At 40.2% G+C, this 19,578-nt stretch overlaps 2 protein-coding genes across 2 annotated transcripts; one reads left to right on the forward strand and one right to left on the reverse strand.

Annotated features, from left to right (window-relative positions):
* The first annotated feature begins 1,386 nt into the window (after positions 1-1,386).
* On the forward strand, positions 1,387-7,164 carry LOC116935569 (aminopeptidase N). The gene is made up of 17 exons (XM_032942862.2): positions 1,387-1,547; positions 2,830-3,291; positions 3,353-3,573; positions 3,660-3,815; positions 3,928-4,095; positions 4,161-4,270; positions 4,332-4,365; positions 4,436-4,555; positions 4,617-4,919; positions 4,985-5,106; positions 5,166-5,224; positions 5,287-5,485; positions 5,558-6,023; positions 6,096-6,266; positions 6,324-6,467; positions 6,538-6,619; positions 6,693-7,164. Exons 2-17 carry the CDS (start codon positions 2,905-2,907, stop codon positions 6,837-6,839), a joined length of 2,889 nt encoding a protein of 962 aa, XP_032798753.2. The 5' UTR covers positions 1,387-1,547; positions 2,830-2,904; the 3' UTR covers positions 6,840-7,164.
* A 21-nt stretch (positions 7,165-7,185) lies between these two features.
* Positions 7,186-11,812, reverse strand: LOC116935591 (aminopeptidase N). The gene is made up of 19 exons (XM_032942883.2): positions 11,282-11,812; positions 11,020-11,222; positions 10,800-10,955; positions 10,550-10,714; positions 10,331-10,418; positions 10,231-10,252; positions 10,088-10,121; positions 9,876-9,995; positions 9,740-9,803; positions 9,510-9,666; positions 9,356-9,437; positions 9,102-9,282; positions 8,829-9,021; positions 8,477-8,751; positions 8,221-8,411; positions 7,988-8,146; positions 7,778-7,924; positions 7,633-7,708; positions 7,186-7,560 (listed from the first exon to the last, which is right to left on the reverse strand). Exons 1-19 carry the CDS (start codon positions 11,729-11,731, stop codon positions 7,300-7,302), a joined length of 3,024 nt encoding a protein of 1,007 aa, XP_032798774.2. The 5' UTR covers positions 11,732-11,812; the 3' UTR covers positions 7,186-7,299.
* Positions 11,813-19,578: the final 7,766 nt, after the last annotated feature.

Here is a 19,578-nt window from a genome sequence, read left to right on the forward strand (position 1 = left end):
CCTCGGCGCACCTGCTATTTACTCAACTGGAACGCTGTTTTATGGTTATCACCCAACGCTTCCGGCATTGAAGCAACACGCGCTCGAATTGCGTTTTTTTTTAAGAACTGTCATGTCAGGCATCTTTTCATTTGTGCTGATCTCAACAGTTGAAAACGATCACGTTTGACCTTGCTCCACATTTTCCCGTTTTGAGAGCAAATCCAAATTGGGATAACGTTGAATCGGTTAACAATCTGGCCAAATGCCAGATTTCAGTCAACCTTTAGCGTTCGCGGCCTTTGCGGCGTGTATATTCACATGGTCTAGCAGTTGTTGTGTTGACAGAGGCGTGGCCGCCCGCAGCTGTTGCACATTGTACTGCTCACACCCTCGTGATTCGACCCGAAATTCACGCAGATTCTCGTGTCGTCCCTTAATAAATCAGTTTCTTAATCAATCAACTTTTTAATTACAAAAATTAAAAAATAGCGATTCATTAAAATAGAGGTGAAAGGAGGAAAAGGAATATAATGTGTATTAAATGAGTGAAATTGGGTTAAAAGAGTTAGAAAGTAGAAAAAGAGATAAGGAAGAGAACGAAATGGAAAATCAGCAGAGTAACGGTAAGAAAGAAATAGCAAAATCACTCATGCGATAGCCCTAGGTGGTGTACGGACAAAAGTGCGGGCTATGTAACCCTTTCCTCTAAAATAAATGAAGTGAATTTTGCTGAGAGACAGGTAGTTGCAGGTCGTTCTGGTTCTCTCCCCACCTGCAACTGCGCATAATCCTTTTTTGTATTTCAAGCTTTGGGCGCCTTAAAGCTATTGGACACCTTTTGAAATTTGGACAATGGCAAAGATCTAAAAAAAAAAAAATCCGCAAGTAAAAAAAAAAAAACAGCAAAACAATGGTTGGAAAGTTGACCCGGTACCCTGGTTCCAGCGCAAAGTGTGCCAAGCATTGCCATCGACCATACGAGATATTTGCTTTGGCGATGGACACACAGCCAACGAAAATTACCTATGGCGATGGGCCAAGGTCCACCTGTCAAATCTTGAATTAGCATCAACCGGAGTTGGGACAGGTTTCACCTGATCCCAGCAGATGAAGGAAAACGAGTCGGTAGTGCTAGTCAGTAGTGTTCATATCCAATAGAGACCTGTTTTGCTGTGGCCCACTCTCGACATTTCATTCGAGTTACGGAGAGAAAGCTTTGGGGGTGAAATGTAAAGCCATTGTTTTTGGGGTTTTTTTTACATAACAAGGGGCCCCAAAACGTACGTTTTCAGTGCGTTTCAAAAGGTACGTGGCTGCAGTGTACAACTATGTCAGCGTCTGTGGTAGACTATAGACGTAGTACACGTAAACACCCCCCTCTCGGCTGCCTCGCCTTTCAGTAGTCGGTCGTCAACGGTCGCTGCTAGTGGACGCGCTGTTCCACTGTGTTTTCTCTTTCACGTTTCATTTTCGTCGTCACTTTCTTCCCAATTGTTTCCGCTACGTCTTTTAGAGTTTGTTTTCTTTCCCTTTTCTGACTCATCAACTAGCGTCACGAGCTACAGGTACATGTTTTTTGTTGACTTTGTCAAAAGCTTGTGTCGTTTCTATTTGGAGTTGTATGGGTCACACGTAGTTATAAAAATGTTATGTACTTATTGCCAGTTGTGTTTGTCCTTCTCACGTGGCAATTTTGAGGGAATTTTCCAAGTGATGAGAAAGGGGCCTCTTTTCGACGCGTCATTTTTGGCAATAAAGAAGAGCACTTATTGCACTTAGCATCCGATGATTTACGTCTCGGCAGCCGGTTCAATGTGAAATGAAAAGAAAGAAATGCGTGTGAATGATGTGTTGCAATGTTTTCAGTTTAGCGATTGGAACCTATTTTGAGAAAAGGGTGTTTGTGATGAATGGGTTTGTTTATTTGTATGATCTCCTGCACTCGCTGCGTATCCTTGTCTTTCAACTTCTTTTATCATCAAGAAAAAAAACAAAAACAAACAATTCCCCCCCCCCCCCTGCTTATTGAAGCTGACGCCATCACGTCAAAGTTGTCTAGCCACACTATTGGTCTGTACGTAAACTAGAGAATACGCACAACGTCCAATTTCTGTAGTGGAAAGAGGTAAACACTGTCGATACGCCTGGCGACAAGCACACGAGTGGCCGCATCATGTAGGCAAAGAACATTGCGTAGTGGATATCGGTTCGAAATACAAGTGGTCCAAGCCTAAAATATTCTGACATGGAAACTGGGATTTAAAGGAATGCACTTTGGGTCCGACAGTGCTACTTTATCTTGGTACCACATGCACTGCGCAGATGCGACAGAGTTTCCTACAGTTCTCTCTGCAAGAGCCACCCATGTCGCAGCCGTAATCCGATCTGTCACTGCTAGCAGCCAGAAATTCAATTAAGCAGTCAAACATGCACACATTTCATTGTCAATGACAATTTTAGCAGGAATCTGTTTCATGTTGGCCGGTTTTCCATCGCGAACAATACCAACTATACACGCAGCAGATTGGAAATTCCAACTGAATTTGGAAGTCGCCCAGTTGCGCATTTCATCATCCAAAAAGAACAAAATTCCATTACACAATGGGTTTGTACGTGAGTTTTGAAAATGTTGTTTCCTATTCACCGAGTGCAACGTGCTTGTATATATATCTCAGAGCATATTTTGAAATGTTTGGAACAATGGAGAAATGCACACGGATTAAATTACGTAACGAGGGAGGGGAGAGGAGACCTCCGTGATAGAGAAATTGTTATTCTATCCGTGGCTGTGCTACTGTCCAACACGTTTTTATTTTATTTTAATTCTTGTGTTTTTTTAAAACATAGTTATAGACGAAGAAGCTGAACGAGTGAATCATTCAATCACAGGCGCGAAATCAAGAGAAAGAAAGAAAAACAACGATGAAAACGACGGATGGCGGTTATGTGGTGTCCAAGTGTAGGGCATTTCTCTTGTTCATCGCTTTTGTTGGTTCGCTCATCGCCGTTGGTTTGCTGGTCTACTTTCTGGCCGACCGACCCGCGGCCAGCAGCGTTACTAATGGAGCATCAACTGCCTCGCCTTCTACCTCTGGTTCCAGCAAAGCCGAAGTGATCAGCAGCAATAAGAATGTCCGTCTGCCTCGGGCTGTTTTACCTATCCGTTACGATGTGCGCCTCTTCCCCGTCCTGGAGAAAGGCAATTTTTCCATTTTGGGTCACGTGTCCATCGATGTCCACTGTAAAATGGAAACGGACCGCATCGTTTTGCACAGTGCCGACATCGTCGTCGATCCCAAATCCGTCGTGGTATACAAGAAAAGTAGCAACCACCCATTTGACCTAATGTTTAGACAGCAATGATTTGCAGGTCATGGAACACGGCAAAACGATGAAAACGTTGATGGTGGCTAGCGACGGCATCCACTACGACACCGAAATGGAGTTTCTCGTCATTCGTCTCTGTCCCAAGCACAAGGACAAACTGTCCAAAGGAACCAACTATACGTTGTCGATGAGTTTCGTCGGTCATCTGACGGATCAGCTGCGGGGCTTGTACCGTTCTACTTACAAAGAGGACGACATAGAAAAGTATCATTTCCCTAGTCATTTCCATGCAATCAATTCTTCCATTTCCTTTCTGAGAGAAAGCGTTTATGGATTCATCTGGTTGACAGGTACATGGCCGTGTCTCAAATGGAGCCGACGGATGCCCGACGAGCTTTCCCCTGTTTCGATGAGCCCAACATGAAGGCAATTTTCTCCGTCACTCTCGGCCGCCATCGCCACATGACGGCCCTTTCCAACATGCCGTTGATCAACACGACTCAAATGCAAGTCATTCTGCCGCGTCTGTTCCCATTTCTGTTTGCAAATGCCTTTGCCAATTGCATTAGAGACACCAATTTTCATATGGTTTGCTATTTTCCCTATTGGCTTCAATAGGGAAGGCACGGAGGAATTTTATTGGGACCATTTCGCTCCTTCGGTTCCCATGTCCACTTACCTGGTGGCTTTCATCGTCGCCAATTTCACGCAAGTCGCAGCCGACGTGGGCAACGCTAATTGGAAGTTCAACATTTATGCACGTCCTTCGGCTCGCAATCAAGCTCAGTCAGTTTATTTTTATTCATTTGATATCGCAATTCCAAAATGACCTCCTTTGCCAATCATCCAAGGTATGCCAGTGAGATTGGACCTAAAATTCAAGCGTTTTTTGAAGACTATTTCCAAATTCCGTTTCCTTTGCCCAAGCAAGACATGATTGCCATTCCCGACTTTGCTGCAGGTCTTTTTCATTCGTGTCCCCCTTTTTATTCTCGATAACAACTCGCGTTCGTTTTTTTTAGGCGCTATGGAAAATTGGGGTTTGATTACCTACAGGTAGGCATCAGAGACATCAAAAAACGATTACCATTCGAAATTGCTCATTGCTCTTGCTTCTATAACGCAGAGAAACTGCATTGCTCTACGATGAAAAGAAATCGTCGGTCAGCAACAAGGAACGAGTGTGCGAGGTGATTGCCCACGAATTAGCACATCAATGGTTCGGCAACCTCGTTACCATGGACTGGTAAATCAGAAAAATGTGCTAATTGTTACACAATTTTGATAAATTCTATGGATTTCAAAAGGTGGACCGATTTGTGGTTGAACGAAGGTTTCGCCAGTTACGCTGAATACCTGGGATCCGAGCACGTAGAACCCGGTCTCAAATGGCTGCAACAGTTTGTGACGAGGGATCTCCAGGATGTGATGAGCTTGGACGCACTCGAATCTAGCCATCCAATTAGCGTCGTCGTTCACCATCCCAATGAAATTAACGAAATTTTTGACCGAATCTCTTACGGTAAAGGTGCAACGATTATCCGCATGTTGGCCGCTTTCCTCGGCGAGAAAACCTTCAGACAAGGACTCAGCAATTACCTGAAATCACGGTAAATCGAAATCATTTTTGAAACAATGACGGAGGAACGCGTTTAAGACTTTCCCCTTCGTCTAGTCAATACGGCAACGCCGTTCAAGATGATCTCTGGGACGCTCTAACGAAACAAGCGAAAGTCAACAAGGTCGCCATACCCACCGGAGTCAAACAAATCATGGACACATGGACCTTGAAAATGGGTCAGTTAACTTGAATTTCGCGCTAAAAGCCAGTTGATAACCTGTGCGTTTTCTTACAGGTTTCCCGGTCGTCACAGTCACCCGGGAATATGATAACAACACCGTACTCATCAGCCAGGTAAATCGATAAAAATTCTGTTTACATAACCATTGCGTAATCAAACATCGCTCTACGTATAGGAACGCTTCTTGATGCAACGATCGAACGCTAGCAGTCAGGACAAGACCGTTTACCTTTGGTGGGTACCTCTTACATACACGGCCGACTTCCAGACCATCGGATCCACCTGGTTATCTGACGGTCAGACTAGCAAGAAGCATGAACTAAGCATCCCTATCGATAAAAGCCAATGGCTCATCTTCAATGTTGACCAAATGGGTAAGACTGTGACTTTTCGTACCGTTTAAATGGGTTCCCCTTGTTACATAATGGTCGCTTTTTAAACTTTAGGATACTATCGAATCAATTACGATGCACAAAACTGGCAATTGATTGGCCAACAGCTGATGACGAATCACTCTGCCATTTCCGTAATTAATCGAGCTCAAATTATGGACGATGCCTTCAATCTGGCCGAAGCCGGCCAATTGGACTATATGACCACTTTAAACCTGACTCGCTACCTGGAACATGAAAGCGATTACGTTCCTTGGGATTCCGCCCTCTCTGGTATGGGTTCCATCTCGTCTATGATGTCTCGCACTTCGGGTTACGGCCTGTTGAAAAAACATTTCCGAACAATCATCACGCCGTTGTACAACAAGTTGGGATTCGATCAAAAGATGGGCGAGGACATTCTCATGACCAAACTGCGTGCCAACGCTGTCTCCTGGGCTTGTTCCATGGGTAACAAGGACTGCATCAGTCGGGTCGTCAGCTCCTACGCCCAATGGATGGCTGATCCCGAGAACGTTGAGTAAACAAGACCAAAACAAGCGTCAGACAAAATGCCTTTCAATCCTAAAAATTCTCTTGTGGACGTTTACAGTATCATTTCGCCTAATGTTAAAGGACCTGTCACGTGCGCGGCCATCCGCGAAGGAGATGAAGCCGAATGGGAATTTGCCCTGAATCGTTACATGTCCAGCAATGTGGCCAGCGAACAAGCTGTTCTCCTTGCTTCCATGTCGTGCTCGGAGAAACCTTGGATTTTGGCCAAGTAAAACTAAAAGATATAAGAAAAAAAATATCAATTGATACGATATTTACCCGTTAGGATGTTGGAGATGAGTCTCAACTCTACATCTGGAATTCGTAAACAAGATGCCGCTCGAGTCATTAGCCAAGTGGCTTACAATTCACTTGGCCGCTACATGGCTTTCAATTTCATCCGGGACAAATGGGACGAATTACGTAAAGTGTAAGTGGTGGATGAAGACTGGGTTTTTGTTTTTGTTTACCCGATTGAGACGTTATTCTTTAAAATGCAGATTCCCTACGACTTTCAGCTCAATGTCTGGAATCATTAAAGCGGTTGCAGCATCGTTCAACACCGACCTGGAATTGAAGGAGGTAATAAATCGATCGTTAAAATGAGCGACAGAAAATAAGAACCAGCGTTCTAACTTGATGTTTGATGGAGCAGTTGATGCAGTTCAGAGACGAACGGAGTGCAAGTCTCGGTGGGGCGGAACGTGCCATGCAGCAGTCGATCGACCGGGCCAAGAACAATCTCAACTGGATGAGGCAAAACTATCATAAAGTGGTGGATTGGCTCCAGCGCGTCTACTAAATTGGCAAACGCCAAATCCTGATACCTTTTCTACAATCTAATTTTGCTTGGCCTTTCTTTTTTCCCCACATTTACTTACAGTATATCTAGACAATCAAATCATTGTCGATTTTTCAGAAGAAATTTCTTCTGGAAAACGGCCTAGGAAATCAGGAATTCCCTTTTGTGTTTTGATGCTGTTTCGTCTAGCAGTTACCAACGAGTTCTATTATTAATGATCGATGATTGATTGATAAATCAGTAAGAAGGGAAGTTTTCATCGAAGGCGCGGGTGCCAATATTATGTGTACAAGTCGATGGATGACAGTAAACAGTTTTCGTTGTATTTTTTCATCGAATCGATTACTAACTTGCAAATCTTTTATTTTCTACCTTTATTACATTTGTCGTGGTCGGATACACTTCTAATAGCGTAACTAGCATAGCACATCAAGGATGAAATCAATCACGGGAAATGTATTCAGTGCATGATAAACATCCCCAAGAAAGTAAAGACCAGAATAAGAAGGGCATTCATTTGATAAACGCTCTGGCTGCCGTCAGGAAGAGGAGGTGATGGAGTGGTGGTTGTAGTAGTAGGAACTGACACGCTCAACCAGTTGCCAATCTCTTCCTGATGTAATTCCATCCACTTGATGTTCTCTACGACAACGTCAATGCCTTGTTGTACAGTGTTGGAATTTCCAAGAATGTTCAAGTGATCAGTACGCAACTGCAACAACTGCATCATCAAAGAAAGGAAACTATCAGGTCGCAATTCGTGAGAAAAATATGATATGTAAATGCCACGAACCCTATCCAATTGCGCCTGCGTGTTTTGCCGGTTGCAAACGTAACGGAAGAAATTAATGAAATAATTGGTTCCCAACCTTGATTAGAATAAGGATAGAAAATTGAACTTCACCTGTTCTATAATTTTGAAACTCGAGTAAACCTACCAGGATTGTTCAATGTCAGTCCAGCGATTAACGAGGAAATCGGTCGCTACTGGGTTACCCACCGGATTGGAGGCTACGTTGTTAAACAGAGTGTTGACGTCACTGAGTCGAATGCCTGACTGGCTATCGATCATCCTTTCTAGCAAACTGTCCCAAAATAGCCATTACAAATTAGGCCAAAAAATTTAGATTTTCTTTCAAAATACGAACGTGTTCAGACGAGATGTGTCTCTGCTCCTAGCTACGGCCACAAGGTAAGACGTGTCAAATTTGCTCGTGTACTGATTATAAGCAAAGTCCCATTCAGCCTGGCCACCATTTTCCACGCCTGTCCTTAGAATGGTACTCTTCTGATTCGGTGACAAGATCCTTTCATTAAACACATGCCAATTGATTGATTTAACATCTGTTTGAACGAAATCGGCAGACAAATGATATGTTACGTCGTGTCGTCTGGGCTGGCCATTTGTTGTGCGTATTTCGCTTTGGAATTGTCGACGCAATCGGCTATCATCAATCTGCAAGCCCAGCTCATGGCGTCGCTCCTGCCGAAAACAGTCAAATGCGCATCCAGTGTTGACTCTTGGAAGCCGTGGTGGTTGTAATACGGAGTCACCAAATCGGTCAAGTGAACCTGCCACATGGATCCATGAAGGACATTCCAATTGGAAAAAGGTTTTTGAAAATGATTTCTATTACGGTCCAGTGTGAGAATTGCGGTTGATTGTAGAGCATCGAATCGATGTAGTTGAGCTCGGAGAGGACTGCGTTCCACGGGACATATTCTTTCTCGTATTTCAGATAAAGAGATATGTCCAGAGCAGATTTGTACGGAACCAGATGGACCGATGCTAGAACAAAAGTGTCGTCCAGTATTTGGGCGCGATTGTTATCCAAAATTCGGGTGTGGTCGACCATAAGCTGTTCGGCAATCAGGCGATAGTTTTCCGTGTCGTAAGCTACACGGTATACATCTGTGTATATGCGAATGCGAATATGGAATTAAAGATTTGGAGCTTATCGCACTATATACTCGTAAAAATGCACTCACTTTGTTGGTCATAATTAAAGATGACCCATTTATCTGTGGCGCCCAAGTTACTGAGGGTTTTAGTTGCTTGATCTTTGGACAGCCATTGAGTTTGGCGAACCAAACTGCCACCGTTGGTATAAGTCAAAGGTACCCACCAGCGGTAGACGTGCGTATCAGTCGAACTGGGATCCTTGCGCAACAAGAATCGCTCCTGCAGGGCCGATAGAAAAATCATCAAATGTGTGTCTACTACATGAAATTAGCGATGATATCATGGGATTCAAATCGCACCTGTGATACCACGGCTCCACCGGTGTTATAATCCCTAGTTACGTTGATGAGTGGGAAACCCATTTGCAACGTCCACGTATCCATAATTTCCTTGACGGTGGCAGGAAGGCCAACTGCCTCTTCGTCACTTTGTTGTTGCAATGCCAGCCAAAGGTCGTCCTCTACGGCATTTTTGTAAGCTCTGTCGACATTGTTTGAAAATATAATGAAACGCAATCATATTGCTATATGCTCATGACACGGAGCTTTAGTACCTGGCGTTAAGGTAGCGAGTCAGACCACGGGTGAATGTTTCCGAGCCAATGAAATCGGCAGCCATTCGGATGATGCACGATCCTTAAATCATTACGGTAAAGAAGATGGCCTTTAAATAGATGTGAAAATTGTTAGCTTGAGGTGGCCAGATACCTTTGTCGTAGGAAATGGCGTCAAACATATTGTTGATCTCGTCGTTTGTGGTCACTGGCAGATTGATGGGTCGTGATGTTTCCAGAGCATCGACACCGAAAACGTAGTGCAATTCGATGACGACAAATTGATCGCTAAACCGGAAATCGGGTTCCACCTATGCGAATTATTGCAAAGATTTATTTTCATTCAATTTGAACTGAATGATGAGGAGCGCATTTCAATCCTACCGCATCCATGCTTGGAAATTCAAGATAAGTAGCGAATCCTTCATTAAGCCAAATCGTGCTCCACCTTCCAAAAGAAAAATGTATATTTTATATGATATAGCTATGATTATGTATGTATATAGTATACAAGACTTACCAATCAGTAGTGACGAGGTTGCCGAACCACTGATGGGCCAACTCGTGCGCGTTGATATCGGCCACGCTCTGCCTGCGACCTCTGCTCTCGCGGGGTACATCGATCAACAAAGCGCTCTCCCTGTTCCGATTTGATTCAACAATATGGTAGTTCAACTTTAATCTGCAACTGATGAAACGGTAGAAAGAAATACAAGTTAGCAAAGAACTCACCGGTAGGTAACCAATCCCCAGTTTTCCATAGCTCCTGCCATCAGATTAATGAAACAAACAAAAACAGGATAAGCATGTGCTGATAACACTTGTTTGCAGTAATTTTTTACGTAAGCCACTAAAATAATGAAATGAAAAGTGACCTGCAGAAAAATCAGGAATCGCCTGAAAGTATAAGCAAAAACGACGGATTAACAAATCGGAAATCAAGTGACGGTGAGTTATTATAATAATGGTACATACCGCTAAATCTTGTTTGGGCAGTGGGTAGTCAATATTGAAATAGCGCTCGAAAAATTCTTGCAATTCCGGAGCGACGCTCAGGCTGTACCTATAAACGTCCGTTTTACGGATTTAAAAAAACAAACAATCCATAATTTAATAAATAATTTAGCGCATTCAACTACCGGTTATGTAAATATTTTTATCAGTGTTTTATTGATGGAATTAGGTGATACGTACTCAGCGAGGTGAGTAGATTGCGGTTTTACCCAGAGACGGAATGGTACCCTGTGAGTCGTTGTGGTTGGAACGGCCTCGAATTCCGACACCAGAAATGCAACCAAGTAGGACGACATGGTCACCGACGTCGCGTAATAATCCCAAACGTATCCTGGCATTCCATCGCTGCATACAATAGAACGTAAACACATTTTTAGACCCCCTCCCGAAAAAGAAAAAAAATTCAAACGAAATTGCTGGAATAACAGACATGTCGTTGGTGGACAGGATGTTCATGTTGCTGGCTGTTTTCATCGTAGTTTTGCGGCCGAGGGTGATGGAAAAATTTGCTTTCATATTGGGCTCGTCGAAACAAGGGAAAGCTCGACGGGCATCTGGAGCTTCCATCTGAGTCACGGCCAACCACCTGCGTGACAAAGTGATAAATTATAATGTGACGTAAACTGATATTCGTTTCGCTATTGACGTACTTCTTGACACCGTCCTCCATGTAAGAAGAGCGATAAAAACCGCGCAATTCGTCGTTCAAAATTGACGTGAAATCCATTGAGATCTTGTAGCGACGGCCAGCAATTAATTGCCCTGCCGTTTTGATGGTGACGATCTCACGTGTATCTTGCTCGTCGACGAAACCGACTATCGCCAGAGGACTGTTGGTGGTGAGGTCGAGCACCTGAAATTGTAGGACATATTTGAATAGAACCGAACGAGTTGCGAAAGGGTCTGTTTTACCGTAACAGACACCAACTTGAAAGTGATTTCAGCGGCGTTCATCGAGATGCTATTCGTGTCCCGGATACAGTCGACGAAGATGTCGATGTGACCGTCCGTTGTGAAATTGCCTTCCTCGATGAACGGCAACAAGCGGATAGAATAGGTACTTGGCAAGACGTCACCGGGCAGACGCAAATCTTCGTTCACTTTATTGGACATCATCTTTTGCATCAATCGACTCTTTGATTTTGCAGAATGGAGGTGAGCTTTACGCGATGGAGTATACCACCACCGGCCACCATCTTTTGGCTCTGGCACGATGGCTGGTTCCATCAGAGAAAGTCCATCTTCCGATAATTCTAACGTTGATGGATAGTCGTCGGCGGATGCTTGCCATTTCGGAAGGGAAGAAGTTTCGACCTGCAATAAACAGGCCAAAGCCAACATGAGCATTAACGCTAGTCGCATTTCGATCAACTGCAGGTAAGGACACAAATATTCAACGGACAATCGACAACTGTTTGCCAGTTGATCTAACGCAGTTGAATGTCTTTATTCACTTCAAGCCCATTTGCTGTTGTCACAGCTCTGTCATAATTTATCACATCAAAACTAAATGATAAGAGATGCTGTTGATCCACGACAAACACAAGTTCGTTCACGACGAGGATATCGGGTGTTTAAGCCTTGTTTTACCTACCTAAAACCTACCTGTCAGATATACGTATACATTTGTGTGTTAGAAAATCGTTTGTTGACTGCCTAAAAATGAAATTCTTGTATGTTTGGGGATCCATAGTCCAAAGAAGCTCAGCCATTTTCAACCTAGAACGAGATCATGTGCTTGAGTCTCCCTTATTTTTCAAATTATTCGACGTAACGCTCAGAGCTTACCAAGATAAGAATTAAACTTTATAAGCCGTACCTTATGCCTCTTAACGATTTTCAAAATCGGATGTCACTCTTTGCAAGCCATCTCAACTGTTGCGAGAACATGTTTCGTATAGATAACGAAAACGGCGTTGTTCCCGATCCATTTTGATGTGCACAGCTTATCTTTAGTGAAGCTCATGCTTGATTTTGTAACAGAATCTATGATTCACTGTCCAACACAAGGGTTAGTTATTATATTTAATTTGACCGATCAATCATCGGTAAGAATCGACTTCCAAGAAAGAGATTTCGGTGCACGCATTTCAACACAGAATTGTGTAGATGCTAATTTGAAATCATGCGAGGACAAATACAATTGTTTACACACAAAAAATTTAAATAGCGTCTGGAGAACGTTCGGAAAGATGCGAAGAATTTTTAATACCATCTTCTTTTTGTATTTTCATATGAATTAGCATATAGCGCGTTACACCGGGATAGCTTGAAGCGATTTATGACTAGGGACCGTGGTTTAACTGCAGATCTTGACTTGAAAAATTGCCATAGGTGAAGCCTTGATTAGGCATAACCGGTTTCATCTAGGATACGTGAATTCAAGGTTTCGAAATTTCCTTGACTTTAACGGACTGCAGCGTGAATAAAAGACCACATAGTACAAATAATTTGAACGTATACTGTACGAACTTTAATCTGTTTTTAATAATCAACGTTTAATCTATATTGACGCATGCATCTAGACGTCTTAAAGTGGCCTAGAAAGATTCACGTGAATAGGATCAACATAGTTTTACTTTAACATTTATCCGTGAAATAAAATCCGTTTATTAATCCGTGAAACTAACCACACTGAAATTAAGAAAAATCTTTACCTAGTTGATATTTGTACCTCAAACTAAAGGATAACTCAAACTAACCAAGGTCTGTTGCGAAATAAAGAATCTCTATCATCACAATTAGATGCATTTTCTACTGTTAGGTTACTCAATTTTTCCTTCCTCCCTGCCTTGCGGGTCATTCAAGTATTTCATACGCTTGTTCTTTATTGCGAAGTATAAGACAGTCTTCAAACCATTGCCAATCGTTTCGGGTGCAAGGGAAGAAAGAGGGTGACTATATTTGGTCATCTGATCGATTGGGACGCATCCTTTTCACAAGGCTCAATTATTCTATATTAGATATTTCAACAATGCCTGCTGAGCTCTACAAGATGCTGAATAAGTTTGGTGACCACCTGACCGGAAGGTTTTTAATTTGCTACCTGGCCCTGTTTAGCGTCGCATCGTTCCTTTTCGTTTTCACTTATCATTCGTACCGCAACAGCGTATTAGAAGATTTACTGATAAAAAGTCTTATTGACGGTGCCCGTTCTATACCAACCAAGGGTATGTACAAACCTATCATACATTTTTGTTTCATCTTTATTATTTCTGGTGATATTTCGCAATACTAGTTTCATTTTTGGTGCGTGAATGACGTGAAATTATGGCAGCACTGTCTAACTTAACGTTTCTCCCTCTCCCTCCTCAATAGCGTTGATCATCTCTAGCAGACTGTTCAGCAAAACTCATTGATTCAATCCACTTGTTCCAAAACATATTCTTTAAAGACATTTTTAAGTATACTTGTAGAGACGACTACTTTCTCTGATGCAAATGGCGGCGATCAGAAAAGAGGTGTCGTATTTGCTAAGGTACTGATTGGTGCATTCACAAGGATCCATGCTTTAGCTTCAGACTTTAACTTAAAAATTACCATAGATGAAGACTGGCATAACCAGTTTCATCCAGGATAAGTGAACTCAAGGTTTTGAAACTTTCTTTTCTTTAACGGACTGTACCTTGAGCCCATCCACATAAGATTTAAACGTAGTCTATAACACGACAACTGGGCTGAGCGTAGTTGAGCTATACATTTATACAACCACATTTAATCCACTGACGCATGCATAGACGTAAACTTAACATGGTTGGCCTTGAAATATTCACGTCACCTGTATCATCATACTACTTTCACATTTTATGTTGGCCAGTTGGCCTACGACCTGTTTGTCAGTTGTTTTACCACGCTATAGTACATCACTCAACGGCTCCCGGTGTTCGTAAGGTTCCCGATAGACTTGGAGGAAAAAAAATTCCCACAGTATTATCAAAATTAAACAATGATTTTGATTAAGTTATTGGTTTTCTTGTTAAACCAGCCGTTTTAAACATAAACGAAAACAAAGTGCTGTAAGCGCACCAGCAACTTTGTTTTTTACGTTTAATTCAAAAACTACAAGGCCAATTGAAAAATAAACTTGATTTCCGTGATTATCATTCAATTCTTCCCACTTTTGTCAAAATCTTCAAAAAACGAAATCTCTAGAAATTCGACAAAAATCACACGACACAATTAAAATTGAGCGCTGATTTCGATTCAGTGATTAATTTTCTCTTTAAATCAGCTGTTTTTAAAATAAACGAAAAAAGTGCTGTTAGCCCACATAGCAACGGGTTATCTTTATGACATCCAAAGGATGTCCGGTTGTCTCGAGGGGGGATGTCCTAAGGATGTCTTTAAAATAATGTTTAAGACTCCTTCGTTTCGTCCAAATGTCCGGGACTAGTACTATCTTTAAGACGTCTATCAAGACAGTTTGAGGACAACTTTAAGTTGTCTTTTGGATGTATGAAAGACAACTTTAGATCGTCTTTTTGATTACTTAAAGATATTTTTTGAACATCTTAAAGATTTCCTAAAGACATCTCAATGATATCTTTCTGATTTCTTAAAGATATCCTGAAGCCATCTTTCTGACTTCCTGAAGACATCTTTAGGTCATCTTTTTAAATCACCAAAGATATTTTTTGGACATCTTAAAGATTTCCTAAAGACATCTCAATGATATCTTTCTGATTTCTTAAAGATATCCTGAAGCCATCTTTCTGACTTCCTGAAGACATCTTTAGGTCATCTTTTTAAATCACCAAAGATATATTTTGGACATCTTAAAGATTTCCTAAAGACATCTGAATGATATTTTTCTGATTTCTTAAAGATATCCTGAAGCCATCTTTCTGACTTCCTGAAGACATCTTTAGGTCATCTTTCTAAATCACCAAAGATATTTTTGGGACATCTTAAAGATTTCCTAAAGACATCTCAATGATATTTTTCTGATTTCTTAAAGATATCCTGAGCCATCTTTCCGACTTCCTGAAGACATCTTTAGTCATCTTTCTAAATCACCAAAGATATTTTTGGACAACTTAAAGATTTCCTAAAGACATCTGAATGATTCTTTTGATTTCTTAAAGATATCCTGAAGCCAACTTTCTGACTTCCTGAAGACATCTTTAGGTCTCTTTTAAATCACCAAAGATATTTTTGGACATCTTAAAGATTTCTAAAGACATCTGAATGATATTTTTCTGATTTCTTAAAGATATCCTGAAGCCATCTTTCTGACTTCCTGAAGACATCTTTAGGTCATCTTTCTAAATCACCAAAGATATTTTTGGACATCTTAAAGATTTCCTAAAGACATCTCAATGATATCTTTCTGATTTCTTAAAGATATCCCGAAGCCATCTTTCTGACTTCCTGAAGACATCTTTAGGTCATCTTTCTAAATCACAAAGATATTTTTGGACATCTTAAAGATTTCCTAAAGACATCTCAATGATATTTTTCTGATTTCTTAAAGATATCCTGAAGCCATCTTTCCGACTTCCTGAAGACATCTTTAAGTCATCTTTCTAAATCACCAAAGATATTTTTTGGACAACTTAAAGATTTCCTAAAGACATCTGAATGATATCTTTTTGATTTCTTAAAGATATCCTGAAGCCAACTTTCTGACTTCCTGAAGACATCTTTAGGTCATCTTTTTAAATCACCAAAGATATATTTTGGACATCTTAAAGATTTCCTAAAGACATCTGAATGATATTTTTCTGATTTCTTAAAGATATCCTGAAGCCATCTTTCTGACTTCCTGAAGACATCTTTAGGTCATCTTTCTAAATCACCAAAGATATTTTTTGGACATCTTAAAGATTTCCTAAAGACAACTCAATGATATCTTTCTGATTTCTTAAAGATATCCCGAAGCCATCTTTCTGACTTCCTGAAGACATCTTTAGGTCATCTTTCTAAATCACCAAAGATATTTTTTGGACATCTTAAAGATTTCCTAAAGACATCTCAATGATATCTTTCTGACTTCTTAAAGATATCCCGATTTCATCTTTCTGACTTCCTGAAGTCATCTTTAGGTCACCTTTCTGATTAACTAACGATATTTTTTGGACATCTTAAAGTTTTCCTAAAGACATCTCAATGATATCTTTCTGACTTCTTAAAGATATCCCGATTCCATCTTTTTGACTTCCTGAAGACATCTTTAGGTCATCTTTGTGATTCACCAAAGATATTTTTGGGACATCTTAAAGACTTCATAAAGACATCTCAACGATATCTTTCTGACTTCTTAAAGATATCCCGATGCCATCTTTCTGACTTCCTGAAGACATCTTTAGGTCATCTTTCTGATTCACCAAAGATATTTTTGGGACATCTTAAAGACTTCCTCAAGACATTTTAATGATATCTTAATGACTTCTTAAAGCCATCTGTTTATCATCACAAAAAAATTTGGAAATTCTTGCGGAATTGTTGTCTTATTTCTTATTTGGTCCATTTGTCAGTTCTTAATTCCTCTGCACATATTTATTATATTACAACATGTTTAAGAACGCTTGACATATATTTTAATGCTATATTAAGACGCTTTGACATATAACTTTATAGTGTATTAAGACGAGATATTTTACTTACGTAGATTGTTGGATTCGAACTGCTGACCTCTGACTTCTTGGCTTAGTATCCTAACCATTATGCCACTTTAGTACATAAAAAATCAAATCAAAGTACTTATTGAACTGACCTATGGATTTGTTACTTAGGTAGTATCATTGTCAAGTCCCGACTATAAGTCTTGCTCATGGATATATTTAAGAATTTCTTTTTTAGTCTTCGACAGCTTTATCCAAAGGTAGTCCTGGACGGACATCTTAAAGACATCTCTATATAGTCCTAAATTGCTTTGGCTTTAAGTGTCCCCTACAGGACATCTTAAATTCATCTCTATATAGTCCTAAATTCCTTTGTCCATAACTATCTCTTAGAGGACATCTTAAAGACTTCTTTATATAGTCCTTAATTTCTTTGTCCATAACTGTCCCCTACCAGACATCTTAGTGACATCTCTATATAGTCCTCAATTGCTTCGTCAATAATTATCTCTTATAGGACATCTTAAAGACATCTTTATATTGTCCTTAATTTCTTTGTCCATAAGTATTCCTTACAGTACATCTTAAGGACATCTTTATATTGTCCTTAATTGCTTTCTCCATAAGTGTCCCTTATAGGACATCTTAAAGACATCTCTATATAGTCCTTAATTTCATTGTCCATAACTGTCCCCTACCGGATATCTTAATGACATCTCTATATAGTCCTCAATCGCTTCGTCCATAATTATCTCTTATAGGACATCTTAAAGACATCTTTATATTGTCCTTAATTTCTTTGTCCATAAGTATTCCTTACAGGACATCTTAAGGACATCTTTTTATTGTCCTTAATTGCTTTCTCCATAAGTGTCCCTTATAGGACATCTTAAAGACATCTCTATATAGTCCTTAATTTCATTGTCCATAACTGTCCCCTACCGGATATCTTAATGACATCTCTATATAGTCCTCAATCGCTTCGTCCATAATTATCTCTTATAGGACATCTTAAAGACATCTTTATATTGTCCTTAATTTCTTTGTCCATAAGTATTCCTTACAGGACATCTTAAGGACATCTTTATATTGTCCTTAATTGCTTTCTCCATAAGTGTCCTTATAGGACTCTTAAAGATATCTCTATTTAGTCCTTAATTTAATTGTCCATAACTGTCCCCTACCGGATTCTTAATGACATCTCTATATAGTCCTCAATCGCTTCGTCCATAATTATCTCTTATAGGACATCTTAAAGACATCTTTATATTGTCCTTAATTTCTTTGTCCATAAGTATTCCTTACAGGACATCTTAAGGACATCTTTATATTGTCCTTAATTGCTTTCTCCATAAGTGTCCCTTATAGGACATCTTAAAGATATCTCTATTTAGTCCTTAATTTAATTGTCCATAACTGTCCCCTACCGGATATCTTAATGACATCTCTATATAGTCCTCAATCGCTTCGTCCATAATTATCTCTTATAGGACATCTTAAAGACATCTTTATTTTGTCCTTAATTTCTTTGTCCATAAGTATCCCTTTCAGGACATCTGAAAGACATCTTCATATAGTCATAAATTGCTTTGTCCATAAGTATCCCTTATAGGACATCTTAAAGACATCTCTATACAGTCCTAAATTGCTTTGTCCATAACTATCCCTTAGAGGACATCTTAAAGACATCTTCAAATAGTCATAAATTGCTTTGTCCATAAGTATCCCTTATAGGACATCTTAAAGACATCTCTATACAGTCCTAAATTGCTTTGTCCATAACTACCACTTAGAGGACATCTTAAAGACATCTCTATATAGTCCTAAATTGCTTTGTCCATAAGTATCCCTTACAGGGCATCTTAAAGACATCTTCATAAAGTCATAAATTGCTTTGTCCATCAGTGTCCCTTATAGGACATCTTAAAGACATCTCTATATAGTCCTAAATTGCTTTGTACATAATTATCCCTTATAGGACATCTTAAAGGCATCTCTATACAGTCCTTAATTGCTTTGTTCATAACTATCCCTTAGAGGACATCTTTAAGACATCTCTAAGTAGTCCTTAATTGCTTTAAAAAGATCCTTCAACGTCAAATGAAGTTAAAGTATATATAACTATATATATATATAGTATAGTATTGTATAGTTAAGTATATAGTTAAGTAAGTATTTTATCTTTTAACTAGTTACTTTATTCAACTGATATATTTATTAGCATTGTCATGTTTAAGGTCCATTTAATTTTTGAGACTCCCTCTAGCGGATAGTTACATAGAAAATTTTTTAAAAAGTGGCGTCGTCGCACATCAGATCGAGTCTAGCGCTAGACTACCCCTGAACAAGGAAGAACAATCTCCATCGACCAGTAGGTAATTCCGATGTGGCCAATCTCGTCCATCAACAAGAGTTACACGGCTTCGGTTTTATACTGGGAAGAGTACGCGGACTATATACAAGAAGGGGATGGGAGGTCTTGACTTTTAGATCGAGACCCACCTTCCGTATATAGTGACCAACGTGCATTGTTCCTGAATTCATACTCACTTTCCCCGAGAATCGAACTCGGGCCCTCTCGCATGGTAAGCGTACTCGTTAACCCACCATCTGTGAGGGTACAATTAATCTTGTACAAGGAATAGA

The sequence above is a fragment of the Daphnia magna genome, linkage group LG1, assembly GCF_020631705.1.
Source record: "Daphnia magna isolate NIES linkage group LG1, ASM2063170v1.1, whole genome shotgun sequence".
In the NCBI taxonomy this organism is placed as follows: Eukaryota; Metazoa; Arthropoda; class Branchiopoda; order Diplostraca; family Daphniidae; genus Daphnia; species Daphnia magna.

Bases quoted from the DNA above. Each gene is read 5' to 3' on its own strand.
- LOC116935569 (XM_032942862.2), top strand. From the start codon at position 2,905: ATGAAAACGACGGATGGCGGTTATGTGGTGTCCAAGTGTAGGGCATTT. The intron at 3,816-3,927 runs GCAAGTCATTCT...TGGCTTCAATAG, and splicing joins TTGATCAACACGACTCAAAT to GGAAGGCACGGAGGAATTTT. The intron at 6,267-6,323 runs GTAAAACTAAAA...TTTACCCGTTAG, and splicing joins AAACCTTGGATTTTGGCCAA to GATGTTGGAGATGAGTCTCA.
- LOC116935591 (XM_032942883.2), bottom strand. From the start codon at position 11,731: ATGCGACTAGCGTTAATGCTCATGTTGGCTTTGGCCTGTTTATTGCAG. The intron at 10,419-10,549 runs GTACGTATCACC...GGACGTTTATAG, and splicing joins CAATCTACTCACCTCGCTGA to GTACAGCCTGAGCGTCGCTC. The intron at 10,253-10,330 runs GTATGTACCATT...TTATACTTTCAG, and splicing joins TGCCCAAACAAGATTTAGCG to GCGATTCCTGATTTTTCTGC.